General features: G+C 34.4%; 1 protein-coding gene across 3 annotated transcripts in view; it reads right to left on the reverse strand.

Moving 5' to 3' along the window:
* LOC120633489 (protein wech) overlaps window positions 1-18,820 on the reverse strand; it is a 32,626-nt gene that overhangs the window by 3,563 nt on the left and 10,243 nt on the right. Inside the window, exon 2 of one of the 3 annotated variants that reach the window (XM_039903701.1) lies at window positions 16,448-16,727. In XM_039903701.1, the coding sequence (XP_039759635.1) occupies window positions 16,448-16,700 (253 nt within the window). In that variant the 5' untranslated portion in view covers window positions 16,701-16,727. Of the gene's footprint in view, window positions 1-2,174; window positions 2,362-13,745; window positions 16,728-18,820 lie in introns of those variants that run through there. The other 2 variants (XM_039903702.1, XM_039903700.1) reach the window with 2 other exon arrangements.

The raw sequence follows: 18,820 nt of genomic DNA on the forward strand, positions 1-18,820 counted from the left end.
CTTATTTTTAAAACTTTACATTTTTAACTTTTCACATTAAAGAGTAATGAAAAGATTGTTTTCATAATAAGTCAAGTTAGAAATAAAAGTAAATGTACCTATTGCATTAAGCTCTTATCAAATCGACCATATTAAATTTCGTGTAGATGCAATGAATTTTCGTGCACCTAATTATTGAAAGAGCCCCCCGGACTTTCCCTCGGACGATAGACATACTGGCTTTTTTTTTTGCTTTTTCGGAAGGACACTTGCCGATAACCACCTAAGGGGTTGCTACGGCGTCACCGGGGGAGTGGGGCGAGCGCGAAAGCTCGCCATGAGAAGAGCCCCAGGGCTCGACGACATCGGGGGGAGACATACTGGGATCGATTAGTTACATTTAATCGGGTTTTTTTTTTTTTTTTAAGTATATAGACAAGTGCTTGACTGCAATCACACCTGATGGTAAATGATGATGCAGCCTAAGATGAAGCGCGCTTGCCTAGAAGATGCCTATTCACTCTTGATTTGAAGGTACCCAGATTATAGGTATTAGGGAAGACGGAAGATGGGAGGGCATTCCAGGCCTTTGCGGTGCGGATCAGAAAGGAAGAAGCAAAACGCTTCGTACGTGTTGATGGTATTTCAACCACGTAACGGTGCAGATTCTTTCGGTGCCTCGCAGTTCGATGGTAGAAAGGAGATGGTTTGACCAAATCGAATCGGGTCTTTTAACAATCTTGAAGATATTTGTAGTATATGTTTCCCTTAAATGTTTTTGAGATTCACCGTTTGATGCACCGATGCAGCGTTTTGAAAAACGTACTTTTTACGAAATAAATTGTGACATGTTAATTTTTTTTAACAGCTGAGGAAAAATTGGCTATGCCCTCCTGCTGCTAAATAAATATTTCGTCATGTCCGATGGGCTACGTTTTAACTGACTTTTCAATAAATTGGCAGTATGGTGCCCGTTCTATCGATTCAGTGGGTATCGAATATATTGTTCGCTGCTCAGTGGCGTGCATTGTGTATGCACGCCACTGAGCAGTTGCAGGGTATGCAAATGATATAAAATGAAGAAAATCTCCAGTACGACCCATAAAAAAACTTAAGGATAGGCATTGTAAGAGTTATAAAAATCCTATCCTCAAGTATTTTTAACTCATACTGGAGATTTTATTCAATTTTATATCATCTGCATACTCTGTGCATACCCTCTATGCACGCCATTGTTGCTGCTTATAGAAACGTCTATCCCACCAAAAACATTTTCATGTAAAATGTTGCCAAGGCGAGATCACATAGCTCGTACTGTCAAAAGTTAACAGATCTCATGTAAAGCCAAGCTTCTATCTCTACACGGCCTAACTTCACAAACTCTACACCTTAGTCAAAATGTATGGCTTTGTCGTTTTTCGTTCCTTACTTTTCTGTATATACTATATAATATTCACGCATACTTTGTCTAAGGTGAAGAGATTGTAAAGTTAAGCCTTCTCGAGTTGGTGAAGTGAAGTTGACAAATGATAATAGAACCACCAACGAAAGCGGTGATAGCCTAGTGGGTCAGGACTTCCGCTTCTTTCTGTGAAACCGATTTAGACCCCCAGCAAGTAATACTGTTTTTACTTATCGGAGTTATCTGCGCTTGCTTTAGTTAATAGAGAGTAATAACATCGTGAGGAAATCTGCATGCCTGAGAGTGTTCCATAAAGTTCTCGATGGCGTCTGAACCTGGCCAGCGTAGTGGACTACGGCCTAAACTTATGGATAATGGTTTTATGTTGATGAGTACCGACCATCCAGACTCTTTATTTGGTCTAGTCTTCGATCAATAATTTACTACATTTGCAGTCCCATACGAAATCTGGTAGACTGTTTTTGTTGTTTTACTAGTGGTCACCTATTCAGTGTTTAACTTAATGGATTTAACTCATTAGTTACCTACCTAAAATATTGGGTATTCAGTTATTTTTATTGCTCATTTGCATATTTTCAAAGCATTGAATTTATTACTAGCACACTAATGGAAATAGGCTCTTAATTTGTAAGAACATTTTAATTTTCAAGGATCCTGAAGATTCACAGCACATCTAGTATATTACTGATCGAAGGACACCGGGCACCACATTAGCACTGCGATAAAAGCCCAAACGGTGTGGCATAAAAAGTCTGTAATGTGCGAGACTTACCTGTGGCTGTAAAATCTTCCTGCCTATAAAAACAAATAGGTTTCCTTTTTACAGGGTACTCAAAAAATCTTCCCAGACTCGAGACTAGCTGGCTTACGTGGTGACCCATTTTTATACTTTCGCTAGTGGCTTCAAACAGTCGAAAGAGAATTAAAATAAATTTCCCATTGAATCCAATCCACTTTAATTGTATTTAAATCAGGCAGTTAATGAATGACAGTAATAGCAGACAAGTTAATGAGTGACATTCTTTGCCAACTTGATGACAACAGTTTTTTAATAAATTATGATAACTGATGAAATCGATTACAATTGAAATTCTCTTTGCGTGTTCTATTATTATTTCTAAACGATATCTTTGTATAGCTTATTTGTTCATTATTCATTGTTCTTAGCTTATTTGCTAGCAGCAGTAGCACTAGCAGTTTTTATTTCAATTAAAGTTACGTAGGTATAGGATGAAATAACATATTGAATAAGGTTACATGCCAAAGAATTTAAATCGATTGAATCTTAGATTTACTATCATAATTTTAACATAATAATCATGGATCTTACTGGGGGGTGTTTAAAATTAAACAATGATTGCGAAATTTATTGCATTTCTTCGGCTCTTGTTATTCTTAGTAAATTTTACTTTTAAAATAGTGCACAATAGTGCACAAGCATGAAATAACTTTCACAATAGGTAATGATTTTGTAAGAAATGCAAAAAAAATTGCTTCTGAATAATATAATTTAAGTTAAGTTCAAGAAAATAAGTGGTTATGTGTTTGTAACACTGTACTCTTTTACTATATTATGATAGGGTTCAGTGGAATGAGGGGATAAAAGGTAAATAAAAGACAATTTTCTATCAATCACTTGATTAATTTTCATACAAAATTCCATTAAAAATTTCAAAAAATTCATGACATATATAGCGTCATGCACAATTGATAAGATTATAAGAATCAAAGTAATGATTATTACCGAAAGGATAAAAATAACGTAAATGAAAATAATGGTAGGCAGTAAAATTATTCTAAATTAAAATATAGGAACATTTATAAAATATCAGTCTTCTTTTAACAATATTACAGAATTGTAACGTAAGATATAGATATAAAACGAAAAAAAAAAAGACTGTTGTCGACTTTCTTGCAACAGAAACGGTGAAGTTCCATCGGTAATATTATATTGAAATGAGAGAAAATAAATCCTCCAGGATAATTGGACGCTATTTTAAGTAAAGAAGACAAACGAATCAGTTCTTAAGGAATCTACTTATTCTAGTAGACAACAGACTTCTAAAGCGGTGATTAGACCACCATCGAATTAATTCCAATCAGTCTTTAATGTATTACAAGTGAGGTAGATACGGTTACTTAACTTTGAACACAACTTACACCAACGTGAGAAGTCTTCTACGACACATCGCCCCAGCGGATTTTCAATTTACATTTTTATAATTCATAAGTATCATGTATGGATTGTTAGCGAGTTTAATGTACACATCAATGTTAAAAAACAATTTTTAACAGTTCCTTTTTCATTTATTTCATGTTGTGGCACGTTTACTCCAAACTCTTTTATGATTTCAAATCTAATAAAGTTAAGCTTCGAATTTTGGTTTTGCATTTTTCATAATACCTCTCTAAAATCATTTCACAAGAGCTGATAGTGACGTCATCCAATCTTACGGCATTAAAATATACGTAAGCTATCACTATAATTTATCTTTATAAGGCTAGCTCTGAGGATGGGGTCTTACTGTTTTCAAAATAACTTTTGTTTCAATACCTATTTTAAGAGAAATAACTGTAGAAAGTTGTCATCAAAAAATACGCAGTGACAACCATTTCAGTTCTGATTTGATTTCAGTATGTAACAATTTGCAAATTTATCATGCATTCTAGAAGCCGTCTAATTCATCATAAACACCTTTAAGTAAATTACTGTAAGAAATAGTAATCAAAATTGTTATCACCCAAAATTAGTAATGCATTATATACAGTATTTTTTATTTTATCCCAAAATTTTTATCACTAAGAAAAACGTACTTCAAATTTTCGCTAGAGGTAACTTTGTCATTCTTTTATCGAGACAATTTTACTGAATCGCTACTAACAAATCTTTTTTTCGCGAACATAGATTATTTACAGTTTAAGTCATGTCAATCGCATTTTCCAGAACGCAGCACTTTTAGGTCAATTTACTTTATGTGAAAACATATGAAATTCTAGCACCCCTTTCCGAACAAGGGTATATCCGTACATAAAACAAATAAAGGAGTCAAATTTGTTTGTGGTAGGTACATAACGCTATCAGCTCTCGTGGAAAGGACTTCATATTGATCTCTCATATTATTCTCAAGAACCAGGCCAAGAATGGTCCTTCTTATTTAGGTATGCGTTAAACAGATAGCATTCAGGTTCGAAATCATTCATCTACACATTGTTAGCCTACACTCACGAACCGATGTTATCGAATCGTCGGAACAATGACGTTGTAAGAAATGCGTGCGTGTGACAAGTGACAACGTTGCAAACGCTCGATTTCAATGTAATAATTTCCATCGTCATTCATCGTTGAATTCACCGATAACACAATCGATTGCGCGTCCGGTGAGGTATACATAGTTTTATATTTGAAGAGGGTGTGTCAATGGCTTCTAAACACGTTGGTCCTCGCGTAGAGGACAGGTCGGTACCGACCTGTTTTCGACGAGGTTCGTACAAAAATACTACTACTAGGTACACATTAAACTATCATTCATCGCCCCCCGCGTTAATTTTCAGTTAACAATCAATATGAACGTGGATACTAGAACTTCTGTTTTAGTGGTTACATAAGGCATTCGGATGTCTATCAAGTTATGGTATATCTAGACATACCAAGGTCAGTGCCCGGTCAGTGTTCCGCGAGGGTTAGAGAAAAAATGGCTCGCATACAATTTTTATAAACACGTTCACACTACTCGGTATCAAGAGCATCTAAAGCAGGAGAGATTATTTACGATGTTGGGTGTTTGCAAAGAAGCCCAGGCCTCCCTTTGATCATTGGCAGCCTGGAAACTATGTGATTCTAAGTTAAAATAAGACTTGACTAAGAACTAAGAAAAATAAGATGTTTTAAAATTTGTAACCAGCAATGATACGGTTTGTTGCTGTAGTTCTGAAAATAAGCGCATGATTATAAAAGCTCGCATTCGTCAAGTTGTTTCCGAGTATCAAATCATACGATTAATTAAAACTGACCTAATGATACTTGTTTTAGAGTCGTATCACACTGTACTACTGATTTTTTATTTGGGTTCACTTTTTGTGTTACAAGTTAAATTTAGACCACTTCCTGATTTCAGATTAATCTTAAATTTTGCATGGATAAGAATGCAAGTAATTATGTTAAGGAGCTAAACTGATGATGGAGCCGGAATGTGGCCATTGGAACTCTGCGATAAATCGAAATTACTCTATCGATTTTAGGTTCGTTTGATTCGTCTTACAAGGACTTTGCTTTTATTATCTGATGATTATACTGGAAAACTGTTATTTCATAATCAATACAATTTCAGCTTTTTAACATTAGATACTTTAACTTCTTAGTTCCTTTATTGTTGCCAACTAATGAAATTATTGTTTTTAAAAACAAAAACATTTTTTTTTTGTAACACAAAATTCCGCATATTGCGCTGAAGCTGCCAGATCAAATCTGGTCTAAGTTAAGTTTTATGACAATATTAGTTAGGTCCATTTTACTTCGACATTACTGTTTTCTGATTCTCGAAAACAAATTTTCGATTGTGAGCATAGCGTATTATCCTAGACGCTCAGCTCTCAAGTTAAGGGTACTTGTTACTACGGACAACTGAGGACATTACTTTTCCCTGACACTGGTGTATGTCTTGATATAACCATATTTGCACATAATATGTTTGGATATTTTGGTATCGCAAAGGACATAATGTGTAATTTTTGATACAATGAATTTAGCTAGTCGAATATTTAGGGGGTTAGAGACGAGAAGCACTGCACAGATCACCAAGTTTTTAGCACGTGTAACGGTAGACCAATATTGTGAAGAGACTTTGTTAATAATAATAAGTTGGTGCAAATTTGTATGTATCCCAATCTAATTTTAACTAAACATATTCTCATACTTGCTAATTTAATAAAGTTAAGAGAATTAGGACAAATATAATCAGCACTAGTAGACGACGACTAATGCCCGTGTATGGTTGAGGAGTGTTTTCTTACAAAAGAAGGGTTTGGGTAACGAACAATCTACAAATTACTGTCTCGGACCTTTAAGATAATATCGTTTATAATTATAACGGTTCTATATCGTACATGGTCCATTGATTTCATACAAATCTCTTAAATGAACTCACAGAACTTAAAAAAAAACGCTATCCTATTCCATAAAGACGATTGTGAATTAGTAAGCATTACAATTCATCTCGTGGATTAAGTTAAGAGATTAGTATACAATACAACCCAATATGCAATGAAGTTATTAAGACCCGAAATGCTGTAAGGGAACTCTGTGGCAGTAAATCTCGACCCTTTAGGGCAGATGAATGTTAAAATTACGCTAGGACTAACACAACACAAGCGCTTATTTAACATTAAAAATACAAATAGAATGGCTCAAATACAATTCACTACCATCTCATATCATAATTGTATTATTATGCAGTTTATATTGCGTCTCGCCCACTAGAAACATTTGCAGGCGCCTTCCACTTCTATCCAATTTGACTTACAAAAAATGTTCCAAAAAACTTGTACAAAATTACCACGTTCGTACGCATCAATATTTTACGCTCTCAATTTTATTGTTTCTATCACAAAACAACATTATTTTACTGCTAGCAACTAGCAGCTTTCACATACTCCACATCGTTTACTGGCGATCAAATCTTTTGACTTCGTGATTATATCAGAACTTTATTTATGCACTGAATTTGGGCTCACTTTTATAAAGTGGTTGCGGGTTAGGTCGGCTACCTACTGCCTTTGTAAAAATAACGTCAGTACGAAAATTCATAGTACTCCGTGGGTCTATGGGTCGGTTGAAAACTTGTAATTATTGCAACTACCACAAATGTTATTAATGATTGAATAAATTGTACTGTTGTGCAAAATTGCGTATTTTTTAAATATAGAATGTTGTCAGATTCATGTTTTCGGTGTCATTCTACGTTTGGGAACCATAACAATGTTAAAGTTAGTTTGTTAGCGATAGTGTTATAATTTCAGCCAGTAACGAGCAACGCAATAACCGTGATATGTAATACTCAGTTTCGTTGCTAACGCCTATATTTCACAAAAATTATGTTATGTAGCGTTGGTCAGAATGATGTACAAAAAATATGTAATACAAAAAATTAACAATTGTTTAGTGTGACTTTTTTGATTAATGTCGAAGATAATCGTTATTTTTCTATTGTGTTGTGTTTGATATTTGTAAGGTATTTAATTTCAATTGATATAATTTACCTTATAGTTGATATTAAATTGGATTTATATGGATTATTGTATGGTGCATTGGCAACACCGAAAGTGGTCCGTCTCTCATAATTATATCGGATACCGTAACACTTCATAAGAAATATACTAAAAAAAATTAAGTAAATGTTTGTATTTTTGATAATATGCTTTACCTGCTAATAGTTTTCGTTGTTAAAAATGATATACTTATTGAATAACCTATTTTCATAGATTGTGGATTATGATCTATAATTAACCAAAGGATTCTGTTTTGCTTGGTTAGTAGGTAGCCGCCCTAAATCGCGTTAGTTAATTCCACTAAACCAACTAACAAAATAAATCTAAGAAACATAACCAAATCATACCGAATTAAATGCGGTTACCGAATTAAATGCAGTTACCAAAGTAAAACGGGTACTAAATTAAATGCGGTTACCGAATTAAGTCATATTTAAGCCGCTTAAAGCCAACTTAGTTTTTGATGGAGAATCTGTTGTACCTAAATAACTTGCATTTGATGACATGACAGAAATTATAGCTATACATAAAAAGACATTAAAAAAGTGCATGTTTCGCTAGCTGACATTTGTAAAGATCTTGTACTATATCTGTTCACAATTATTTCAGATAAAATTTGGACTAATATTTTGTATGAGAACAGTTACTTAAATAATTTTCAACCTGGCTTTCTCTTTACTTTTCGTGGACGCAATAACAATTCAATGGTAAATAAGTTTTAAATTTGAAAAAAAATTGGTTTGTGGAAATTGACAGAAACCTAGGACATTACGATTGACGTTCTTCTTTCGTTCGCTATTTTGAGTTTTTATTAGACATGTTTTTTAATTATCTTCTTCAGTTTATTGACTTTTAGGTTTATAAAATTCAAAATTCGCAATTTTAACTTGATCATTGTCTCGGGTAATGGAAGATCCACAAGGGCGATTGCTTAAAAATTTCGATGCCTTTTGCGGTCTATCCAATAAGATCAAATCGTAAGGCAAAGATATAAGCAACATTTCCGTCGTATCATCAAAGAGTTTTAATTGGTGACAGAAAGGCTGAAGCCTTTTAGATACTGGTAACATTTAGACCGGGAGCGACAAACAGTTGATTATGCGAAATGTGAAATACGGCATTTTCAACCGACTTAAAAAAAAGGAGGAGGTTCTCAATTCGACTGTATTTTTTTTCAATTCACTTTGATATAAGCCAGAAAAGGATGTTGCTACAAAATCTATAGGTCTAATGTCTTACTAAAAGACACCTTCCCCTCCCACTTAAAAATAATATTTACTGCCATTCCGGATGGAAAGATATGATAAGCCTTAAATTAAAGCGCACTTCCTATTCCTGGCGTGTAAGGAAAATTCAATTATATTTGGCATAAAATAAACGTCTCGTAAAAACCGAGTTTAAATGCCAGTTTCACATTTTTCATCCTCAAGCTACTTGGCTGTGCTCAAATTTAATTGGATCTAAGTCGATTAGCTGGTATTTAGAGAGGAAATTTGCTTTGCAAAACCTCCACATGTTTTTTAAATATCTGACAAAATATTGACTCGTCTGATTGAGATTCGTCACAATATAAAAAAATAAATGTAGATTTCAATGGACTCCAAGATATTTTTTGACAGACTCTCTAATAAAAGAATGCATTTTATGCACAAAAAAATATTTTTAAAATAATAATATTTATAATACTTTAATAATGGCACTGAACAAAAGTAAGTCAAGTTCACATTTTTTTATCTGTTATTGAAATGAAAAAAAAAACATTTATATATTTTCTCGCGGGATTTCGTTAATTGACCAGTCAAGACGCAAAAAACTGCACACACTTACTAGTTTTAAGAGTTACATTTCTAACGCTTTCGCCATTCGCTGCGCACTTCTATTCTGGTCCCGTATTTAGCAACTTTTCCAACAGTTGCTAATCGGTCATCCCTATACTAAATTTGCGACGAGTGAACAACCGGCGCTGTCAAATAGTTTATTTTGTATGAAGCCGGTCGAATTGGCAAACTATCAGAAAAGATACTGAATATGGGTTTCATTCTTTAAACTTTTCGACGATGTGCACAAATGTTTACATATACATCTATTCACACACTACCATCGCAAACACAATACTCAAAAAAGTTCTAAAAAAGCATTATATTCAAAAGTCCTTTCAGTTTTGGCTGTATGATGTTACTAAGTATTATTTTGTAATAGCAGCGTTATGTGTCAATAAAGTATAGCCGTTATTAGGTATATAATGTATGTTAGTAGCAAATACTAAATTATTAGTCTAATATTTCGACTTACTTAGATTATCTTCATTCAATCATTTATATTAATTACTTTCATTCAATTTTAACCCAATTATTTTACAGTATTTTCATTAAAAATTGTTTCTGTAATGTCAAATAACACATGACTAACAAAAATAATGCAATCAATTTACATTCATTCACAAACATGAGTATGAACTTTCGCACACAGTTGTATACGATTCACTAAATTAATTTGTCAGTTCTAAAAGAAGCGCCTTTTCACATTATTTGTAGTGGAGAAGAATAAATTTACTTTTCAACCTGTCAAATTAATTAAGGCATCTATGGACCAACAAATTAGTGTTTGTGTATCTGAATGCACAGTGTAGATTAGTTATTTCGGTAGAAGTATCAAAAAAATATAAAATTAAATATTACCGATTAACAAATTCAATATAACGAGGGTAGACATTTCTGGTTTTGTTATTAACATCACTTTAAAAACAAAGTCGAAAACACATGGGTTCTTAATATTTTACCGCTTATGCTCGGTTTAGGTTAGTGGCGACAACCGTGTTGCTATTGGAAATATAAAGTTTTTGATATGTTTTCGATACTTGAGTTTGAATATATCGAAATAATATGATATTTCGCCAATATATATATAACTCATTTATCCTTGTAATTAATCTATCTTTATTTTTAGATATTTGTTATATTTATAAAAGAAAAAATAGAAGACGGTTGAATATTATTCAATGGAATAAAAAGATATGACTGATTGATTGATTTACACTGTCGATTTTTTAACAAGCCGATTTGGATTGGTGGACGTACATTGTTCATTCGAATGCACTGTTTATGTTTGTGAACTGGTGTAAAGGGATTCGTCTGTAAAATTTTAAACGGATAAGTTTTTTTTTTAAATGTTATGACATTACAGTAAAAAGCTTCGTAGCACAATTGTTATATGGCCTTAAACATCTCACCCTCATCAGACGACAAAATTCATTCATTCTCGCACAATACTTCAAACAACAATTTTCCGACCTTAACTGATAATTTTACGTTAACTCAGACTATAATATTTCCAGTCACATGAATCACTTCATTTTGTTTATATCTAAAATTTAATTTCACCCACAAAAGACAATGTTTGTTTGAAGTGACAATCTTTGTAATGCTAAAGAGAACTTAAAAGCCTTTGCACATGACGATATTAAAAACGCGCGCGCGTCGCACGCATATGAATCGAGCAACGAACACGTAAAGACGCAGAAACCCAGTTTATTTAGAAAAATTACTAAATATTTAAGCGATATTCCCGGAAGCGTTGCGTTACTCAAACTATTCTGTTATGTTATATTACCACGCAATTACTTTCGTTTACTAATGTAATATTTTGTGATGTCAACAATATAGTGGAATCTGTCACAAAAACATTAATAAGTAGCGACTGCTATGGCAACTGTCAAAAAAACTTACAGCACAAGCCGACTTGGTTACCAGTGCAAGTTTATAAGTCTACAGCAGATGTTGACGCACGGTCGTGAAACGTCGTAATGTGCAAAGGTAGGCCAATATTCATAGAACGTATTGATAGGCAATGCTGACATCTGCCAAAAAGGGTAAAAATCTGTTTAAAGAAGCTAAGGCTAACGTGACACTAAAATTATAAGCTATCTTTGTCGATAACAGCGTAGTAGAGACAGGGACAGTAAATATTTTTGTCCTTTTTGCACGCAATATTTTTGGCTTTTCTTTAGATCTTTTTATTGAACTGACATATACGTAGTTGTAATGTGAGGAATTGATTGTCCTTCGCATTAAACAGTTTTTTATTACTATGTATATTAAGGAGACGATGTAAACCCATTTTTTTTTACAGATAACAGCGTCCGTTTGTAGTGCTTTTCACCAAATTCACCAAATGTCGGCAGTGCTTATCAGTAGATCACTAAATATAGCCTTAGACCACAATCGAACTGACAAGCCGGCAGGTAGGGTTAAAATGCACAGCCAATAGATAAATTAGCCTTCCCATTTACGCGTCTTATCTCATAAAGACGAATTCGCTTACTACGACGATAGATAGTACGAGAAAATGCTAGAGACAATTATATCTCATCTTACCCCTACCGGAAATATCCAATAGTACAAAAGGCTTTATATAAGACAAGCTATCAGTTTGCGTGGTCATACTTATAAAATACTTTTTTTTAGATTCTTACACTATCCTAAACCAAAATACATAAATGTATATCGTTATTCTAATCATATTTTATCTAATAAATTTTATGCTCAATATTATCGGGAACATTGCTTTAGCGTAAATCTTTACAAGCTACATTTCTAATTCATTGATGTATTAAAACTGTATGTTTGTAATATATTGATAAGTTGACTAATTTAATAGTAGATTAAGATTATAGGTACAAAGCGGTTAGGTTTGATCAAAGATTACATCTGTTGAGAGTTGAGCTTATAGTCGATATACAAGTTAATATAGCTTTGGTACTTAGAAGTTTCGTTATTACAATACGGATAAATGCTTGTCTAAACATGATACTGGTGCCGCAGCTCTAGATTCTAGACTAATCTATAAATACAGGTATCTCCTGAGGCATCCCACAAGGAAGTCCGTTGGGGTCAATTGCTTAAAATATAGTTATTCGAACACTTACTTTAAAATGTTTCAAAGGCAGTTTGTAAATGCAAATTACAATTTAACCAGCACTGAATTATACCCTACATCGGAAGCAATACCTCAACGTGAGTAAAAACTACAACGCGCAGTTAAACTATAAAATACGAGTAATAAGACGCTATCCGAACCGCTCGATTCGAAAGTATTATGCTAAACTTATATTAAATTAGTGAACACATATTGACTGAACACAGTGTATTAAATCTAAGACAGTCGAACATTCCGACATACATTTAAAAAATAGACTATGCGATAATTTATAAAATTTTGGAGAAACAATTTTGCTAAAATATTTGGACTAACACAAATTTTTGACTGTATACAAGTTACAACGACACATTATTACTAATTGAAAAATTAATATGTAGAAGAATATCTATAAATTAGCTAATTTTATATCAACGAGTCATACACACGTGATTTACTCCGGTATTCACAAACATTAGAAGTCTCAAAATGCATATCAGTGTAGTTTCCAACGAGCGGATTATTGAAATACGATTAATTTTTTAATAACCTCATTGGTATTACCCTATGCACTATGCGATACTAATATTTGTGAAAACGGGAGTTATATACATAAGTAGCGGTTATTATAGGATCTTACAATTATCTAGCGATTAATTATTTTATTTACCGTATATAGCACTACGTCAAGGAATACCGAAACTTATACGTTATATGTAACGTTGTAGTAAAAGTCATTTGATTTAATTGCAGTCCAATTCATTCATAAAGACATAGCTAATTGGAGCTTAGTAAACACGTTAATTTATTTCATAATAAAAAAAAACATCAAATTGCCAATAAAATCACCATCAAAATATAATGTAATACCTATATTTTGTTTAAAAAAAATTGCATTAAGCAAAGCGCGTTGGATTCGCGATACCTGTCAACGCCCGCTTCGGAACCACGTCTTTAAGACAGTCTTCTAAAGTCAGTCTCCAAGTTTTATTGCATTAATTTCTTAGCTCAGTTATCTTACCCTTCCCACGCCTCAAGTCTTAAACAAAATAAAAATCTAAATAAAGTAAAATCTACCAACTAATTATTTAATCTACAATTGTGGCGTAGAGCCTTCATTGCAATTTTAAAATATATATAAAATACTTAAAATTGTATGCAAAATAACTTAATATAAGAATACGTCTCAACGTGTGCATTATTCAAATAATTATTTAACCAAGTTAAAAAACGCAAAAGTAACATTTGAAAAAAATACTTTTCAAGTTAGTTTTTAAATTATCTCACATAAAAACATCTTTTAAATCACAATGTGATCTTTTATCGCTAATAATTTTGACGCTTTATACTTTTTGTTCATGCAATGCATAAAACTAAACTCAAAGTTTCGCACAATCGTGGTTCACTGTATAGATTGTTTGATTTTAGTTTCTATTGAAACGTTTTAGCTTTCGTAAGTGGCGCAAAATTACTGTGTAAAATAACACTGCAAACAAAGTTTGGTCTTTAAAGACTAGTTCCACATGAAACTGAAATCAAAAATAATATGGTAACAAAAGTTTTTAATTTAAGGAGAATTAAATTTGCACTAACACAATGTTATGACAAATAAAAATCCTCCGTACAAGCTAGGCTCGATTCAGATTTCAAACATTAATAATAAAATTGGCACATTATGAAAGTAATCACAAATTAAACAAAACAAACATAAAATTTTATGGACCTTCGGCCCAAGTCGTTAGTTTCACTTGGCGTTTTACATTTGTCAATACACTAAACATATTGTTCCGGATCAATAAACTTTAATATATTGTTTGCCGTGAGATGTGATATCGCGGGCGGTGTCAGGTAAGGTTTCAAACAATACTACAAGGAACCCTTCGGGAGTAAGAGCTACATCGCTCGGTCGATCTTTGTCATCCAGGCCAGGACTCTTTAAGTCTACAGCCCATAAAATACGCAACTCAGATGTAAAAACAAGGACACGGTGGTTTTTTGAATCTGCCACAATAATTCGTCCGTCATCATCAGTCACGATTCCCGACGGCCGATTGAGTTCACCGATTCCTGACCCTTCGCGTCCCACACAATGTAAAACCTTCGAAAGGGTGGGATCTACCATGAGCAAGCGATGATTCTCAAAATCAGATATAATTATGTTTCCAGAAGTAGTAAAACACACACCTCGAGGAGTCGTCGGTCCTTTGAGCATTTTTGCAGGATTAGCTCCTTCAAAAATAAATTTGGTTATATAAGTACCATCACTAGTAAATAATTGAATACGATGATTACGAGTGTCTGTTACTACAATATTACCTAAAGTATTTACAGCTACATCCCAAGGGTATTGGAACTGACCACATTCCTTTCCGAAGGAACCAAACTTTAAGATAAAATTACCAGACGATGTGAATATTTGAACCCTGTGATTGTCTTTGTCAATAACAATTATACGTCCATAAGTATCCGTCGTTATGCCAGCAGGAAGATCGAACTCTCCAGGTCCTGTTCCTTTAGAACCAAACATTGTTCTAAATTCCCCGCGACCGTTAAATATTTGTATGCGATTATTTCTTCGGTCTGCAACTATTATGTTTCCTTCCCGATCTACACACAAACCCCATGGTCTAGAAACCTGTCCTTCATCCTGACCTTCTCTGCCAAACGAAAACATTGGGACGCCAGAGACCGGACTTCTAGTAGGCTTCACCGATACTGACATCCAGTATCCCGGTATTGCTTGACCAATACCACGAGCCGAGTTTGCATCCATAGCTATACTAGAAGAGATACTGTGATCGTAATAGTTAGTAGATCTTGTTGGGTTCGTATATTCTGGTAATGATCTTAAGCTACTGGTAGAAGACATTTGATAAGACAACGGCGAAAACGTTTGGGCCGACTGCAATGAATGTAGCAAAGACTGTCTTGATTGAAGAGACGAAGATGAACTCAATGTATGCATTGCATTTGCAGGAGCAGATTGGACATCACACTGTCTCTTTATCTGATCGACTAAATCATAGTTGGGCGGTATAAACATAATACGCTCTTCAGTTACATACATATTCTTAAACATACATGAGAAATAATCTACTTGGGCTCTTCCCTTTTCCTTGGCCATAAATAAATCAAGGCCTTCAGAGTCCATACTGCGTACCAAAGTCTCATTGGTATGCGCCAATCCAGCTAAAATACCACGAAGGGTGTTCATATGGTCAGTTAAGTCATTCAACTTGGATTGACGCATTTTTTCTACTTTATCTAATAGATACTTTTCACGATCTTCAATTGCTTGCGCAAAACATCGCATAGCTTTTCGTATTTTCATATTAGCTTCAGCGGTTTCCTTTTCATACGCTTTTGACATGGCAACAGCACGATCTATTGCAGTTTTAATAGCTTTTGTCCCGGTTTTGGTGTCTTCTATTGCTCGAAAAACACCGATTCTACACACATCTAGCGCACCTTTGATTGGCGAATAACAGTGATCTTTATGTACCCATAAAGTACATTCTTGGCAGATAAATATTATACACGCTTCGCAGTAGAATCTGACGGGGTCACCGTGCAATTCACAATACATAACTTCTTTGTCATTAGTGACAGAGTTAGGTCTAGCGCCTATTGGTGAGATTTGGTGGATAGGAAGTAATGTATGCTCTCTCAACTGGCAATCTGAGGTTACTTTATGACAACACTCGTGACAATAAAGATCATTACATTCCAGACAACGCATGGTCGGTGTGCGTTCTTCACAGCGGAAGCAAGTGATCGAGACAGAGGAAGAAGTGCCTGGGGATCCGCTTGAGTTGTCTTCTTTAGAATGGTTTTGATTGTTATTATTAGAAATAGAGTTGTACTCACGGATACTAGGTATAGTGGCGTTCTGTAGCGAGCAAGAGGGTAATGCCCAGATGTCATACGGCATAGACGATGGGTTGCCCGCAGTTTGCAGACTTGGTGGTTTGTTCATGTTCTCGATGAGATTGCAGATGATCTGCGACATCGCAACGGGACCCTCAGACTCGTTGGGATTGTGGCTGGTTCCCGTGGCCGATGTGGATGTTGCGGGCAGGCTCGCCGCCAGCGACTGCGTCATATTTGCGAACGACGTCATTGTGAGGCGCACGTCAAGTCATTAGATCTAAAACAATGACACATATCAATAAAAAATAAAAAAATAAATCCCACTACGATAGTATAAAAATACTAAATATTACACATTTAAGATAATTAGTGTTTATTTTAAACGATATCTGATCACGATTTTAATGTTTATCTGGTAATAATAAGTAGTAAGTTGCCAGTGTCTTTCAACGTACCAGTCTTTGCAATAAAATTTTGCATATTTTTCATTTGAGATTTAATAGTTTTATTTTCGACATTTATTTATAAAATCAATTCAACGTAGTAAAATAATGCATGATATTTTTCTAGATTTAATTTCCCATCTATGTCTTACTTTTTCAAATTCCCAACAGTATTTATAATCCAGTAGGTATTTCATAAAACCCGAAACCACTTTTATTCTAAGAATAAATATTGCGCCATTGCTAAACCACGATTAAAATGTTGTTTACGTATGAGAATCCCGATTTAAATAATATTCAAAAGCACAATCACCACAGAGTGAAAAATGACACATAGCTGGATAAATTTAATTAATGGAAAATAGCAACACAAAAAATAAACTGGTTTAAATAAACTTACAGCTAAAACAACAACATAACACCAGACTACTTGTATCTACGAGTTTATCACTGACCGGATGGCAACACAACGAAAATAAATAGTTACAAGTTTACAAAATTAAAACAAACATTTATAAACAGAACATGGCAAAATGCGTGCACCAATCTGGTCTAAAGTTGCACTGGTACTATGGGGATGATTCAAATGGTGCATTTTGCGAAAAAAATCTATCCCAAAAACTTTTGTGCGCTCCCTACCACCAACCCTCATGTTACTAGGTAAGGAAGTAAGAGCGAGACGGAACGATTGAGTAGCAATGCGTGCGTGAAAGCTGTCCAATACGGCACATTCCAAAATTTTCCATAATTTAGATAAAAGAGGTTCGCTATGATTAGGGGTGTTACGCTTTTGTTTTTTTTTATATTACATAAAAATATGCATTACACTAACACATTTTGTTAAATGAGTTCGATGTATTTAATTAAACTTTTTCAGTTTAAGTGTAATAAAGGCGAATACTTATATAATTTACACCAGAAGTTTATACTTTTGATAAGCTATTTTCTGTTATGAAATTCTTCATAATTCTTCAAAATTCAAATAAACAGGACAGGTACAGGTTTAAAGATCATTACAAAATTTTTTCAACTCATAAGCGTACTTTTTACGTTTTACAAAACATTTAAATGAATTCTTTTATTTTGAACAAGGCCTGTTAGGACGATGCGTTGAAAACTCTCGAAGCTTTAACGAATTTAGATATAACAATCACCTAACAATAATGCAAAAATGTGTGTATGTACGCTTCATAACAGCCTATGTTATTTGTATAAAAAAATATTTGAATTTTGATAGAGCTCTGAGTAGGCCAGACTTCGCGAATAAAATTCTTAAGCATTCAATGGTAACATTGCACATGTTACAAATGCGAAATTTTCAAAGTCTGTGGTCTTAGTTAAACGGCATCAAGCTGAGAGCCGTTTCTCAAGTGTCAGTCATAACATAACACCGATCTTGACTCGATGTCTGGTTATTAATGCGTCCCCAAAAGCCCAGTAAGATCGCGCGATTGGTATGTACAACTCTATCTAATTATAGTAAACATGGACTACGCCAAGAAAGCACGTTATCCTTGGAACAAAAAATACCGTCGATGAACTAACAAAGCGAGACGTCAACCCTAACCGTATTGAACTCTTGTGTTGAGTAGCACAATTGTGTGCGTAGGTGTGTGAAAGAGAGGGCAGATTTCTTAATCGAGATGCTGTATTTCGGGCGTACAAACGCGGTGGGAAGCACATGGGCCGCAGCGTTCGTGACCTTGGGCGGTGAGTGCACGTGAGGCAGGTCCGGGACCCTTCGGCCATCTTGCCGCGCCCCCGCCTCGTGCCTATTGTGAAGGGTGCCGAAAAATCGATGCTTTCCCTCTGCCCTTTTATCCCAAAGGGCGAACCGATTCGAATCCATTCTACGTTATTGCTGCGTATATCTAAAACACTCAAAAGGAATAACTAGGACTGCCTAACTCGCAGGCAACCACAGATC

This window comes from Pararge aegeria, chromosome 21 (assembly GCF_905163445.1).
Source record: "Pararge aegeria chromosome 21, ilParAegt1.1, whole genome shotgun sequence".
Lineage (NCBI taxonomy): Eukaryota > Metazoa > Arthropoda > Insecta > Lepidoptera > Nymphalidae > Pararge > Pararge aegeria.